The 15,644-nt window shown below is 46.5% G+C and overlaps 1 protein-coding gene across 1 annotated transcript in view; it reads right to left on the bottom strand.

The window, feature by feature from the left end:
* ACOXL (acyl-CoA oxidase like) overlaps positions 1-15,644 on the bottom strand; it is a 315,801-nt gene that overhangs the window by 288,661 nt on the left and 11,496 nt on the right. The window contains 8 exon segments of the mRNA XM_057496991.1: positions 137-173; positions 176-208; positions 2,785-2,880; positions 3,680-3,763; positions 3,766-3,784; positions 7,946-7,994; positions 7,996-8,036; positions 8,722-8,808. Of these exon segments, the coding sequence (XP_057352974.1) occupies positions 137-173; positions 176-208; positions 2,785-2,880; positions 3,680-3,763; positions 3,766-3,784; positions 7,946-7,994; positions 7,996-8,036; positions 8,722-8,808 (446 nt within the window).

Genomic DNA, 15,644 nt, shown 5'->3' with positions numbered 1-15,644 from the left:
AGTTGTCAATAAACTGTAAGTGTGGTTAGAACACAGCATGGACATGCAGCCCATGAGACCCAGGAGCCAGGCTTAGCTTGGGAGAGTGATAAGATCATATGCATTGTAAACGTGAGTTAAAAAGCAAACCACTCACTTATCCAGCAGGTTCTCCCTTGGTATCCGAACCTTGTGAATATTAAAACCCCATTATCCACACCAAGCAAACCTAGAGAGCAGAAAGGAGCTGCAGGGGACAAATCTGTGCTGACATCAGAAATGCTGTTCCGGCTACTTCCCAGGCCTGCCTCCACTAAAATGCAAAGCTGTGGGGAAAATGAAAGTTCCTATGGCCAGACTCCTCACCTGACCCGAAACTACTTGATGATGTAATTGACCTACTGCTAAGCTACTGCTCCCACACCCATAGGCAATAAGCTATTATTGACTAAGTCACTGTATAAAGAGCTCTGCCAAGTGCTCCAGGCAGAGGCAGAGACGAAGGTGGATTATGGACCTGCAGACTGTTGGATGCAGATGCAGATGCAGATGTGATCCTAGTGCTCAACCCACCACCATGTGAGAATAAAGCCAGGTATAAACCCTTTAACCCAACAAGGGTCAGTTGTCATTCCTCAGTCTCACTGAATCCATAGTGAACTTGCCCTGGGTTGAAATCCTCAAGCAAGACAAAAGCCCTTTATTTTACTTTCAGAGTTATTGATGCTTTTCTGTATGGGGGTGGAGGGGATGCTGTTTGGTTCCGTGAAGAGCTGTGCCTTCTGTGCAGCCCATGTTCTCAGGGATCAGGTGGAGGATCTGGGGGTGACACACCTGCCCACACAAGCAGTTACTGTGTGTGGATAAAATGAGAGTTCCTGTGGCCAGGATTCTCACCTGTCCCTGGTCGGCTAGCTCACTACACACAAGTGGGCAATACATGGCTGTTGACTCTATATAAAGAGCTCCACCCAGTGGTCTGGATGACATGGTGGCACAGCTGCAAGGCTGCAGGAGAGCAGAGCAGAGGCTGGAGTGGTGGCAGCGCCGAGGACACAGGCCCAGAGGACGGCTATGTGGGATGGCTGTGTGGGCAGAGAGGCCCAGAGGACAGCTGTGAGGGCAGAGGGGCCCAGAGGTAGATACCCAGCTTGCTGCATGCAGACTCGCTCTGAGTGAAAAGGATTTTAGTGACTGACCTGCCAGTGGCAATAAAACTGGATATAATCCTTTCACCCCAAGAACGTTTTACTGTCATTTCTTTGGTCACCCTGAATCCATAGTGAACTTGCCCAGGCTGAAACCCATTGGCAAGACACTGTGATTCAGAAGGGGAGAGGTCTGGGTGACTGACAGAATGTCAGGCTGAACACAGACAAGGCAGGAAAGCCAGTCACTCCCTCAGTAATGAGAACTCAAATTCCTCCTCCTTCCTGGTGTTCCTCCCAGCACATGGGAGGTATCCAATGTAAAAGCAAATGCCTAGAAGACAGGGCCATAAGGACAGCAGTGGGTGGAAGAAGTGATCCGACCCCCCAGAGGGTTCCTGAAATCTGCCAGACCCATTTCCTAATGACCCCTGTCAGAGTCTGGGGTCTATGCTTTGTTCATCTCACACTTAGTAAAGATTTTCTTCCCTAAGACTAAATCTCCCTTAGTAAGTGTCTTTATTTAGAACATTACCCCTTAACAAGGACACACACATTTAGAAGCTTACAAGGAAGCCAAGCAAACGGAGATTGCCAGTGTTTTAAATGCCTGGCAACACTTCATAAGAGTTGGGCCGAAGCCGCTGCTCTCAGCAACACTTGACACACGAGGAGCCTTCCAGGGCAAGGTAGCGAGGGCCTCAATCACCCCTGGGAGATGCAGTTACAACCCTCACAAACCCACCTGCAGCCCATTCCTGCAGCCGCCGTGGTGGTCAGTAGACACAAAGGGGCAGGTGAGATCAGCCCCTCCCCCAGAAAGTCACCTTCCCACGTCTCTTCTGCTCTTTCTTCTCTCTTTTTCTCCCTTCTCCTCCCTCCTGTTTCTTTGTCTTGCCTTGGCCTTGGCTGGGATGGCCAGTGGAGCTCACAGGTATGGCCTGCCTTCACCAAATGTTATAGGTTGAATTGAATCCCACCAAAATTCATATGTGAACATAACCTTATTTGGAGACTTAGTAACGTAGTCAAGTTAAAATGAAGCTATTAGGGTCAGCCCTAATTCAAATGACTGGTGTCCTTATAAAAAGGGGAAATTTGGACACAGACGATGGCTGCCTATGGGCCAAGGGAGGGGCCGGGAGCACACTGTCCCTCACAGCCCCCAGGATGTACCAACCCTGCCCACACCTTGACCTCGGCCTTGCAGCCTCTGGAATTGTGAGACCATCCATGTCTGCTGTTTAAGCCGCTCTCTGTGTGGCACAGTGGCCCAAGCAAACCAGCCCACCCAGCCAATCCTGAGGACACATCAGGGGCCTCCTGGGCACCAACACCAGGCTGGTGGCTCAGGGCCATGAGAGAGAGCCTCAACATGCCCTCAGGGAGCCAGAAAGTCCAAGACAAAAAAACTCGGCAAAACCGCCTCCTCCTAGGAGATACCAGAAGCTGGGAGCAAACAACAGTGCATATTCGTGAATGGCCATCTGCAACGTCTTCTTGCATTCTACACAAAAGACTCTAAATCAGGCTTCAGAATCGGAATGTCTTCTCTGTCTTCACCGTTTTGGTGAGTTAGGTCAGGCTCTCCATGTGTGGAGTGGGAAGCAGGCAGGAAGTGCAAGTGAGAGCAGGAGAGGGTCACCTGGGAGCTCACCTTCCTTGTACATCATGTCAGTAGCTGTCATTCTGGGGTATAAGCCTCTGTTCTTATCGTGGACAGGAACAATGAAACAGTGGGGCCCCGAGGGAGGTGAAGAGACAGCTGCTAAAGTAGGAGCCCTTTATTCATTTCCTCAGACATTATGCAATTTTGTTGATCCTGTAATTCATTCAGGATAGTATACAGTATGTAACAGTGTATACTGTAGTTCCCCCATTATCTGCAGGGAACATCCCAAGACCCCAGTGGATGCAAAACCACAGATAGTATCAAACCCTTTATATATATATATATATATATATATATATATATATATATATATACACACACACACACACTATGTTTTGTCCTATACATATATGCCTGTGATAAAGTTTAGTTTATAAACTAGGCACAGTAAGAGATTAACAACTAATAATAAAACAATTACAACAATATGCTGTAACACAATTTACATGAATGTGGTCTCTCTCTCTCAAAATATCAGATTGCACTGTGCTCAGTCTTCTTGTGATGCTGTGAGAAGATAAAATGCCCAGGTGATAAGATGAAGTGAGTGAATGACGTAGGCATTGTGTCACAGCATTAAGCTACTTACTGACCTTCTGACACCAGTAAGACCAGTCCAAAGGGGAATTCTTTCTGCTTCTGGATTGTGGTTGACCATGTATAACTGAAACCATGGAAAGCAAAGCCATGGAAAAGGAAGGACCAATGTAACGTCAAAATGTAATCAGCAATTTAATCCTCATGTATAGTAAAGAGCTATGGTACTAAATGTTTTAAAGAGAAAAACAGCCCTGTGAAGTGGGTTTGCAGTTAAATTACTCACTGGAAAATAGTAAAGAGAAATATTCCAGTTTTCTGTGTCAGTGACAAACCTTGAGATGTCCCATTTCGATGAGCTGGGCAAAGACGGCTGCATAATCCTCATACATCGCATTTCCAATGTGCATCTTCTGAGCGTTTTCACCTGTGTGTCGATTACAAACTCCTCTTTTACAGAAACAGCAGAGCGACAGTGTTTCCTCACCTGAGGCTGATTTCAACTCCTTGGCTCATGCAATGAATACTATGAATTAGATCCACATTGTGTAGCGTGATGTACTCAGGTGAGTGCATAGCAAAGGTCAACCAAAGGTAATCTGACTCAGCCTTGTGAGGTGAACACTACTGTGCTATCACCTTGATTCACATAGTTCACCTCCACCCCATCTTTGGAAATGACTGGAAATTAATGTGCTTTTTCAATTAATAATTATATCAGGAAAATAAACTGTAAATTTTCAATGGAAAAAAGGGGTTTGCTCACTCCTTCCTGCCCCTTCTTTCCATTGTTGGGCTGACATGTGCTGTTTGGCTGAGCCTGCCCAGCTGTAATGTGTAAAGCCTTTCTTCAATGATCAACTTATTTCCCTTTAGACTACTACACACTGAGGTTCTGGCTTAAATAATCCAACACCAAAACCCCCAAAAGCCTGGTGATATCTGTTCAGGTTTCCACTTACCTCTCACCCCCAAACACCCCACCTGCAAGGTTCACAAGAAAGATGGAGCATCCAGTGATCTGGGCCCCTAACGGATGAGTTCTTATCAGTTTCATTTTATCTGCCAGGCATTGCCCCTCTGGACAAATGACTTGGTTCCTGACCTCCACAGTTGCCCAGGCCTTGCACATTCCTGCCACCATGATCTGGGTCTGTTGTTCAAACAGCAGCTAACTAACCAAAGGCCAGCCTACACCCGGATGCAGGCCGGGCTAACAGGCAACCACCACCTGTTCCCACCATTGTTTACAATCGCAGCCCATTCAATTTTGCTTTTTATAAAAAGAAAAAAACCTCATTTAAGCTTTTGGATGATTGTTTCAGAACCTGCCTCTCCATTTTCCTAATAAATGAATATAATAATAAAAAGCCCCCCAATTGTTTCATAGGATAAGCCCTTAAACTGAAGCATTTGTAAACAATTCTCTATCTCAGATGGGAAAGATCTTAGAATATGCTATTTGGTTTGTCTCCATAATACAACCAAGGATCCCAGCTCAAAAGAGTCTGAAAATAACACTGCTCGGGAAAAAGCAGGAAGAAAATGCAGGTTTTTTGGTTTTTAGTTTCTGCTCCAAACTCTGTCTTCTTCTGTCTTCCTCCCCAGAAGCCAGCACCGATTACAGTGCAAATACTCTCCTTCACTTCTTGGTTCTCCCTAATTCTGCTCACCACCTGGGATGCTCTAAAACCTTTGATCAAGAAGGGACTGACCATGACTGCCAGCTCTGAATACAAGGTACCAGGGACAGGTTGGGGAGCCCAAGTGAAATAGCAGAAGGGCAGAACTGAAAATTTAATAGGAGCTGCAATCTTGAAGATGTGGCTGAACTAAACCAACAAGCTCTTGATCACGTAAAGATAATCTGAGATTTCAGATTTTAAAGTATAAAAGCTACACTTTCTCTCTGGCCAAGAAATACAGTCTTGAAGCCTAAGAAAACATTCCCTGACATATGTTTGCAGAGCAAAACGTTTAACATGTGCAAGGGCTTTTCAGAAACATACAGAGACAAGTTGAATCTCTTTAAGAGAAGTGTCTGGAGGCTGCCCATATCTTACAGGCAAGCCAGGACTTCTGAGAGAGAGAAGTTATCTGGGGCTGGATGCAATAATAACAGCAAAAAAAACCCATATTGGGTCGGGGGATGCTCATACCTAGAGAGTAGGAAGGGAAGTATCAGAGAAACACTGGCCTGGCAGAAAAGACCAGGTGGCGCAGGGCAGAGACAGGAGGCCATCGTCCCCATAAACATCTGATACACTCTGGGAAAGGAGGTTTGTCACTTCTGGCAAAAGCACTTGAGTTGGAAAATTTGCATCTGCCAAAATCCGGGCGTTACAGCTGGATCTAAATAACGCACACCACGTGGTCGGTTCTGATTATAATTAGTCGGTGAAGGCCAACAAAATGATCAGAGGCAAGCATTAAAAATGCTGGCTTTGGCCAGAGAGCTCTTAGCCTTGTTTATGTGGACTATTTAGCATAAAGTGTAAAGATAAAACACTCCCTTACCTCTTAATCATCGATACCGCTACTCAATCTACCATCCAAAAGTACAAATAAAACAACCAACCCACAGCAATGAATGATCAAAAAATATAAGAGATTGAAACAGTCCTTGGGGGAGAGAGGGCTCATTTGATACGCTCTAACATTTTAAAGGGAAATGAAGGGGAAAACCCAGAAGCCAGTGAAGGAGAAACCCACTCCCTGCTCAGCAGTTCTCGGGCACCAGGGTTTAGGATGCGCTTGTTCGCTCTCTCACTCCCCTGGGAGGCTGCGTGTTCACCAGTCTCCTCATCATTACGATTCAACTTTGCAAATCCCCTGCAGAAAGGGGCAGTTGCCGGAGCACACCAGGTAGCTAAATCATGTATGCTGTTTTGGGAGAATGAGACCAACACAGGAAATGATTTTTGCAGAAAAAGTAATTGTCAGAAGAAACAAATTAGGAAGAATTGTGAGTGGGCTTTCTTTCCCCTTTAATGACAACAAAAGGGACCTCAATACCATGGTTTTAGGGGAGGAAAAAAATGGCCATACAAAACCCAACAAGTGTTCGGTCAGCATTCTATCGTTGGCAGGAAAGCTGAGCTGTTCAAGGGCAGTCCCACCTGAACCTAAGACTCACTCACTAACTGCACAGCCATAGTCAGGTTCCTAACCTCTGTGAGCCTCAGTTTCTCCCCCTGTAAAATAGGGATAATAATACCTTCCTGTAAGATTATAGAATATTTAACACAATGTTACATGTAAAGGTCTTAGCGTGGTGCCCAGCAGACACGTGCTTGGTTAACAGAAGTGGCTTACTGTCACACTTAGGGCATTGTTGTGAGGAAATATGGTATATCCTATACAGAGGGAGTCTGACACGTAGCCAGGTACACAGCGACCAGTGAGCATTCAATAAATGGCAGTCCTTTTTCTTATTCGTATCATGACCTTGGACATCACTGGCTACTGTGCAGAACTAGCATCACGGCAGCAGAAAAGCAGGACATCCTTCAATTCAACCCTCACCTGAACATGTCATTCAAACTCCGGCCACCTCTGCTAGTACTTGTGGGTCAGGAAACCGGCTCACAAAACTCCAGTTTCTAAAGGACTCAGCGAAAATGAGGAACAGTGGCCACACACACTTGAGCACATGCCTGCACACATCTATTTACACAAACTCATTTCTAGAAGAACTTCAAAATTTATCTGTTCCTTTGTAGTTCTAGGAAAACCCAGTATCAAACAAGAAACTATAAAGGGGAGTGAAATAAGTGAACAGTTGCTTTCTTTATTCAGGGAGTAGGAGCTAAAGAGATGGGGGAAGGGGTTTACAGAGCAGGGTTTTCATGCAGCAGGCTGTGACCCATAGCGGAGAGGGTTCAGCGTAGAAGGTCTTGACCAACACTTTTTTAGTTAATGAGAATGGAAGGGAGAGTACTGGAGTTCCTCACAAAGAAAGGAAAAGCAAGACTGGTTTGTGAAGTTTTGTTTTGGATGCCATGTGAATTTTTGCGCAGATCATAGTTAAAAACATTGCATGACGCCAGTACAGAGGACTTGGCTCCTGGCAGGGAAGCCCGAGCACACACTGTCCTCCTGCCACATGGCGTGATGGGAATTACCAACAAAGACACCCCTTGCAGTGTTTACCTGCTACTTTGGGAGGGACAACAACATGGCCCTGGTACTATTCTCAGACAGCAGTCACCAGGTGTTAAATTAATGACTGCAGGTAAAAGCACTAGGAGCAGAGTGTGTAAAGCACCAGAGCAGTGCACATCAAGCACTTGGAAGAGTGCAGGTAAAACGCTTGGGTCAATGCACATAAAGCCCTGGAGCGGAGCATGTAAAGCACGAGAGTGGTGCAGGTGAAGCACTGCAGCAGTGCCTACTGCAAAAAAGGGGCTGCATAAGTGCTGGCCGGTATTAGACTCACGAAGGCTGAGTGTACGTCCACCTCACCGAAGTATTTAGATGTCTGTTCTGAATCTGAGCACCTCAAGCCAGAGAACACACACAGAGATGTGAATGGGACTGGGGAGTGGAGCCTGGCTCTGCACAGGGTGCCTGTGGCCCTAAACCACAGGGTTATGGCCAGAATCCTCACCTGTGCAGAGAGGTCAAAGGTGGCTTTGGTCTAAATCCCCTTGCACTGCTCCCAGAGCAGTCACTGCAAACATCCCAGTGTATTTCTGCGCCTGCAGTTTACCAGATGTTGGAGGACATCAGCTAGTCAGATGGTTACTCTAACTGCAGACCTCTCTGATCATTAAGAATATGGGTGAAAGCAAGAATGGACTAACAGTTTCCAAAGGGAAAGGGACTGGGGGGTGTGGTGGGAAGGGAGGGAGAAGGGGAAAAAGGGGCATTATGATTAGCAAATATAATGTAGGGGGGTCACGGGGAAGGCAGTATAGCACAGAGAAGACAAGTAGTGACTCTATAGCATCTTACTACACTGATGGACAGTGATGGTAATGGGCTATGTGGGGGGGACTTGATAATGGGGGGAATTTAGTAACCACAATGTTGCTCGTGTAATTGTAGATTAATGATACCAAAATAAAAATAATAAAACAAACAAACAAACAAATAAATAAATAAATAAAAGAATATGGGTGAGAGAAGGAGAAGTGAGTTGGAGATAATTATAAAAATTCAGCCTGTTGCAGCTAATGTGCAGCTAATGTGATACCAGTATGACAGACTCAGTGTAATTTCAAAAGATAGTTTTGAAAGTGTCACTCCAAACAAGATTCTTGATGACACTATTGTCTTTTTTCTGCAAACACACACACACACACACGCACACACACCCCTGGCTACTGTGAAATTTTTTAGGCTCTGCATCGAAGAAAACATCTGTTGAAGTACATGCCATACCGGGAGTGGCTGAAGCCACTTAATTACATGTCTTGGGCTCCTGAGATTCCTGGCTGCACCACCAAAGAGCTAAAAAATGATTCCACACTGGAAACAAGAACAACACAAACCTTTGTTAGCAACAGTCACCAATTTAAGGACAGCTAAACCCACTGGTCAAACACCATTCAAGGAGCATCTATTCAGCTTATTGAGCTTTACATAGCCCCCCTGGGGGCAGGGCATCCAGGCCTTCCCTTTCACTGCCTGTCAGGCCCCTGTTCCTCTCAGCAGACATGGCTCCTGGTTCACTCTTTTGGGGAGCCCACCCCAACACCACAGAGAATCAGTTCTCCATCCTGGTGGCTGCCCAGTTCCCCCCATCAATGACTGTTCTGAACGTTCTGCCTCAGCTGCTCAGGGTCCAGCTCGGTGGCTGCGCAGAGATGATATGCCACAGCCTGCTCGTGCACCGACCGCGGTGTTCTGAGGCAAGCCCTCCCATGAGGAACAGGCAGCTGGCAGGAGGCTGGACGAAGAGGCGACACTGCAAACTGAGCAGGCACTCGGCTTGGGAGCTGACGGCCTGGGCTCAGGCCCCAGCTAAGCTACCCACTGGCTGTGGGACTCGGACTAATGACATGGCGGCCTCAGTGTCCACATGTGCTGTGCAGTCCAGGAGCACCTCTGCCTACTGAGCACTCAGACTACCAGGCACTGAGCTCCCCGACACAAGCTCACTGGTACTCACGAGAACCCCGGGAAGCACACAACATCGCTCCCACTTGACAGATGAGGACACAGAGACTCAGAGAGGGAAGTGACCTGCCCAAGGCTGCACCCCGAGACAGCGGGCAGGGCGGGGGTTCACACCAAGCTGCCTAGCACCTAACGGTACTACAAATTGCTGTGACAATTTGGCGAGGGTCACCTGCCAAGCACTTTGCGCCTGGTGTGTAGAATGTGTACAAGTGTTTGTGCACTGCTCCCAGGAGCTGACTGCAGCCTGCAGAACTGCACTTTTATAAACCCTGGACAAGTGTTGCTGACAAGGAGGAAGAGGAAGAGGAGCTAGGGAAGGAGGAAGAGAAGACACAGTGGCTCAAGTAAGAAGGGAGCATTTGAAGGGAGCAGGGACCTGACTGCAAAGACAGAGAAGCTCAGGGGCACTGATTTTTTTTTTTTTTTAGTTTTTATATCGATTGTTTTTTTTTTATTTTGGTATCATTAATCTACAATTACATGAGCAACATTAAGGTTACTAGACTCCCCCCATCATCAAGTCCCCACCACATACCCCATTACAGTCACTGTCCATCAGCATAGTAAGATGCTATAGAATCACTACTTGTCTTCTCTTTGTTGTACAGCCCTCCCTGTGCACCCACCGCTACATTATGTCTGCTAATCGTAAGGCCCCTTTTCCCTCTTATCCCTCTCTTCCCACCCATCCTCCCCAGTCCCTTTCCCTTGGGTAACTGTTAGTCCATTCTTGGGTTCTGTGAGTCTGCTGCTGTTTTGTTCCTTCAGTTTTTGCTTTATTCTTATACTCCACAGATAACTGAAATCATTTGATACTTGTCTTTCTCCACCCGGCTTATTTCACTGAGCATAATACCCTCTAGTTCCATCCATGTTGTTGCAAATGGTAGGATTTCTTTTCTTCTTATGGCTGAATAATATTCCATTGTGTATATGTACCACATCTTCTTTATCCATTCTTCTACTGACAAACACTTAGGTTGCTTCGATGTCTTGGCTACTGTAAATAGCGCTGCGATAAACATAGGGGTGCATATGTCTTTTTCAAACTGGGCTGCTGCATTCTTAGGGTAAATTCCTAGGAGTGGAATTCCTGGGTCAAATGGTATTTCTATTTTTAGTTTTTTGAGGAACCTCCATACTGCTTTTCAGAATGGTTGAACTAATTTACATTCCCACCAGCAGTGTAGGAGGGTTCCCCTTTCTCCACATCCTCACCAACATTTGTTTTTGTTTGTCTCTTGGATGGTAGCCATCCTTACTGGTGTGAGGTGGTTTTAATTTGCATTTCTCTAATGATTAGGTATGTGGAGCATCTCTTCATGTGCCTGTTGGCCATCTGAATTTCTTCTTTGGAGAAGTGTCTGTTGAGATTCTTTGCCCATTTTTTAATTGGATTATTTGCTTTTCATTTGTTGAGGTGCATGAGCTCTTTATATATTTTGGATGTCATCCCTTTATCGGATCTGTCATTTATGAACATATTCTCCCACACTGTAGGATGTATTTTTGTTCTGTTGATGGTGTCCTTTGCTGTACAGAAGCTTTTCAGCTTGATATAGTCCCACTTGTTCATTCTTGCTTTTGTTTCCCTCGCCCAGGGAGATATATTCATGAAGAAGTTGCTCATGTTTATGTCCAAGAGATTTTTGCCTATGTTTTTTTCTAAGAGTTTTATGGTTTCATGACTTACATTCAGGTCTTTGATCCATTTCAAATTTACTTTTGTGTATGGGGTTAGACAGTGGTCCAGTTTTATTCTCTTAATGTAGCTGTCCAGTTTTGCCAACAGCAGCTGTTAAAGAGGCTGTCATTTCCCCATTGTATATCCATGGCTCCTTTATTGTATATTAATTGTCCATAGATGTTTGGGTTAATATTTGGACTCTCTATTATGTTCCACTGGTGTATGGGTCTATTCTTGTGCCAGTACCAAATTGTCTTGATTACTGTGGCTCTGTAGTAGAGCTTGAAGTTGGGAAGCAAGATCCCTCCTGCTTTATTCTTCCTTCTCAGGATTGCTTTGGCTATTTGGGGTCTTTTGTGGTTCCATATGAATTTTAGAACTATTTGTTCCAGTTAGTTGAAGAATGCTGTTGGTATTTTGATAGGGATTGCATTGAATCTGTAGATTGCTTTAGGTAGGATGGTCATTTTGACAATATTAATTCTTCCTAGCCAAGAGCATGGGATGAGTTTCCATTTGTTGGTGTCCTCTTTAATTTCTCTTAAGAGTGTTTTGTAGTTTTCAGAGTATAGGTCTTTCACTTCCTTGGTTATTCTTTTTGATGCAATTGTGAATGGAACTGTTTTCCTGATTTCTTTTTCTGCTAGTTCATCGTTAGTGTATAGGAAAGCAACAGATTTCTGTGTATTAATTTTGTATCCTGCAACTTTGCTGAATTGAGATATTCTAGTAGTTTTGGAGTGGAGTCTTTAGGGTTTTTTATGTACAATATCATGTCATCTGCAAATAGTGACAATTTGACTTCTTCTTTATCAATCTGGATGCCTTGTATTTCTTTGTGTTGTCTATTGCCGTGGCTAGGACCTCCAGTACTATGTTGAATAACAGTGGAGAGAGTGAGCATCCCTGTTTTTTTCCTGATCTTAGGTGAAAAGCTTTCAGTTTCTTACTGTTAAGTATGATGTTAGCTGTGGGTTTGTCATATATGGCCTTTATTATGTTGAGGCACTTGCCCTCTATACCATTTTGTTGAGTTTTTATCACGAATGGATGTTGAATTTTGTCAAATGCTTTTTCAGCATCTATGAAGATGATCATGTGGTTTTTGTCCTTCTTTTTGTTGATGTGGTGGATGATGTTGATGGATTTTCGAATGTTGTACCATTCTTGCATCCCTGGGATGAATCCCACTTGATCATCTTGTATGATCCTCTTGATGTATTTTTGATTTCAGTTTGCTAAAGATGCACAGATATTTGCTGTGTCTGAGGTCTTAGCCACTCAGCCCCAAGTTTTCTCTGGGAAGCTCTCCCCCGAGAACCAGCCTAAGTGGTTTGTGGCTTATGTTGGCCTCCATTGCCAGCTTTAGGACCCAGGACTGACCACTGCATATATCATGGCCAGAGGGATGGCTTCAGGATGGACCCATGATCTGGATGGGTCCAGTCAGAGTGGCTGTGGGGATATATGGGTGAGCCGAGCTACTAGGGAAGAGAAGCCCTCTCCTTTTGGAAGCAATGGAACCTGGAATGAGGGAGGCCTGGTGCTGCCAGCTGCTCTTGCCATAACAAGAGCAGGTGAATGAAGCCAACACATGGGAGTCAAGGTGGGGAGAAGGAGACAGAGATGAGAAACAGGAGAGACCAAGTCACACACACCCATGCCTGAAATCTGCCGCACCCTGGCCTCTGCTGTCACAACCACCAATACGTGCCTGCTTTTCCTGGGGTCACTGCACTTGATTGAGCCCCAGCGGATGCAGTGACCCCCAAGGAAGACCTTGCAGGGAAATGGCAGGAATGGCATCTTTCCAGCTCCCCATCTGAGAGCTGTCGTCAGCCTCTGTGAGCTGGTCCCCACACCGCAAGTGTGATCAGCCTGGCGCTAACAGCCAGGAAGGGTGCTCCAACTTCTTCAATGGCTTGACCAGCAGAAAGGTTCTGCCATGACAGGTGAATTGCACTAATAACCTGTGACATGGGAAGCGCTCTTGTTTGGAGAATCATATAGTATCCTCAGAAGATTCTTAATGTCCTGATTGCTCACACCCTTCTCCGCAGAATCCCTGTGGGGTGCTGCAAACTGCATTACTAATTCCAACCCAGGAAAATGGAACCAATCCAAATAGTCATTTTTTTCCCCCCTAAGCCATCTTGGAAATCAAGTTAAAGAAAACTTCTTCTAAAACTCAAACAAGTTGAATTTTCCACCCCTAAATCTCTGGCTGGTGGTTAATTATGTTCTTTACAATAGATTCCTTGCCTAGGTTTTAAATTCTTTCCTCCTCTGTGGAAATAGGGTGGGAGAGAACTAGTGTCTCACCCACATTTTGATTAAGTGCCATTAGAGGGAGCACTGGACTGAGTGCATGAATCCCGGAGGTTTGCGGGAATGTGCAGCAGCTAGCAGAGGCTGTATCTATGTGACCTGTCTTGCCAATGGATTTCAGCCCTGGGCAAATTTGCTAGGGATTCAATGTGACTAAAGAAATGACAATAGAATGCTCTTGGGGTGAAAGGGTTATACCCAACTCTTATTTCCACGATGGCAGGTCAGTCACTAAAATCTCATCCACTCAGAGCGAGTCTGCATGCAGCAAGCTGGTCTCTGCCTCTGGGCCTCTCTGACTGCACAGCCATCCTCTGGGTCTCTGTCCTCAGCACTGCCACCACTCCAGTCTCTGCTCTGCTCTCCTGAAGCCTTGCAGCCGTGCTACCGGGTCGCCCAGAGCACTGGGCGGAGCTCTTTATATAGAGTCAATAACAACGTATTGCCCACACGTGTGTAGTGAGCTAGCCGACCAGGGCCAGGTGAGAATCCTGGCCACAGAAACCTTCATTTTATCCACAGACCCCATCTGCATAGTGAAAATATGGGGCTCTTACCCCCTGTTCCAGCCAGCATGTTGAAAAGCCACTTTCTCTGAATGCAGGTAATCTGACCAAAGGGGGCCAATGCAGTACCTGAAGGTTCAGGCAGGGGGCCCCCTGGCCTGCAGTGGCTTTCAGCAGGTGCCTCCTGTGAGGGACACAGACCTCAGCCCTGTCAGCAGGAAGGAGGCCCCACCAGACACTAAGCTGAGCAGGTGAGTAGTGGTCAGACTGCAGTAGTCAAGGGGGTGGATAGAGGGATTCAGGGTAGATTTTAGAGACAGAGCTACTGGAATGGATTTGGGAGGAGACAGCAAGAGGAGACACCTGGGTCTTTGGCCTCAGCCTCCAGATGGATGGAGGCTTATTAATGACAAGGGGGAAGCTCCCAGGAGGAGCCAAGAAGGAGGGGATGGATTTGCTAAACCAGGGATGCAGAGAATGGATGAAGAAGGGCATCAATCCACCAAGAGGGAGCAGCACAAAAGGTCCTCCCAAGAGGTCACTGTGTGCCTGCTGTCATCACTGCCCCGCAAGCACCCCGACCCCTGGCCCACCTCAGGGGACAGGACACAGAGCAGTGTGTTTGCTCTGAGGGAGACTGGGAAAAGCAGTGGCAAGGAAATTATGAAACAGGAGGACACCTCACATACACTCTAACTCTAAACACGGGCGCACCTTGCAGTGTGTGTTTGGGAAAGCTCCCTCTCTCCTTTCTCACCTACCGGGAGGAGAAAAGGGACAGTTACATCAATGTGGAGAAAGTGAAGGTTCCTGCGGCCAGGATTCTCACCTGGCCCTGGTCAGCTAGCTCACCACACAGGTGTGGGCAATACATCACTGTTGACTCTATATATAAAGAGCTCCGCCCAGTGCTCTGGAAGACATGGTGGCATGGCTGCAGGAGAGCAGAGATGAGACTGGAGTGATGGCAGCATTGAGGACAGAGACTGAGACGGCTGTGGGGGCAGAGAGGCCCAGAGGCAGAGACACCTTGCTACATGCAGACTCGCTCTGAGTGGATAGGATTCTAGTGATTGACCTGCCACCGTGGGAATAAAGTTGGGTATAAATAACCCTTTCACCCCAAGAACGTTCCATTGTCATTTCTTTGGTCTCATTGAATCCACAGTGAACTTGGCCAGGGCTGAAACCCATTGGCAAGACAATCAGGCTGCTGTCATAACCCGAGCATGTCCAAACAGTGCTGCAGTAGCTTCCAGAGGCCACAGTCGGGGCCACCTGGGAGCTGGGAACCACGGTCAGGCAGGCCAAAGGGGCCCAAGGCTGGAGGCTCCCACAGGTCCTCTTAGCTTCCAAATGGTCACCAGAAACAGAGACAACCCACAGGGGCAGGAAAGCTGGTGGGCTAGAGCTGGAACACAGGTCGATGTACCTTAATCCACTAACTGAGCCACTACCAGAAGACAGCTGGGAAGGCTCTGGGCCACGCCCCAGGGGTTCCAGTCTCCACCACTGATAGCACTCCTGCGAATGCCAAACATCATCAATCTAAATCTGAACCAGCCTGGGAATGGGCATTAGCAGTGCCATCTTCCCTGAAAACTGAGGTCTCCCATCATGCCCTTCAATGTAGAGGGAATGTGCTGGAACTGTGACTGAGA

This window comes from Manis pentadactyla, chromosome 2 (assembly GCF_030020395.1).
Source record: "Manis pentadactyla isolate mManPen7 chromosome 2, mManPen7.hap1, whole genome shotgun sequence".
NCBI lineage: Eukaryota > Metazoa > Chordata > Mammalia > Pholidota > Manidae > Manis > Manis pentadactyla.
The sequence above is the reverse complement of the archived record's forward strand: the minus strand, read 5'-3'. Positions and strand labels throughout refer to the sequence as shown.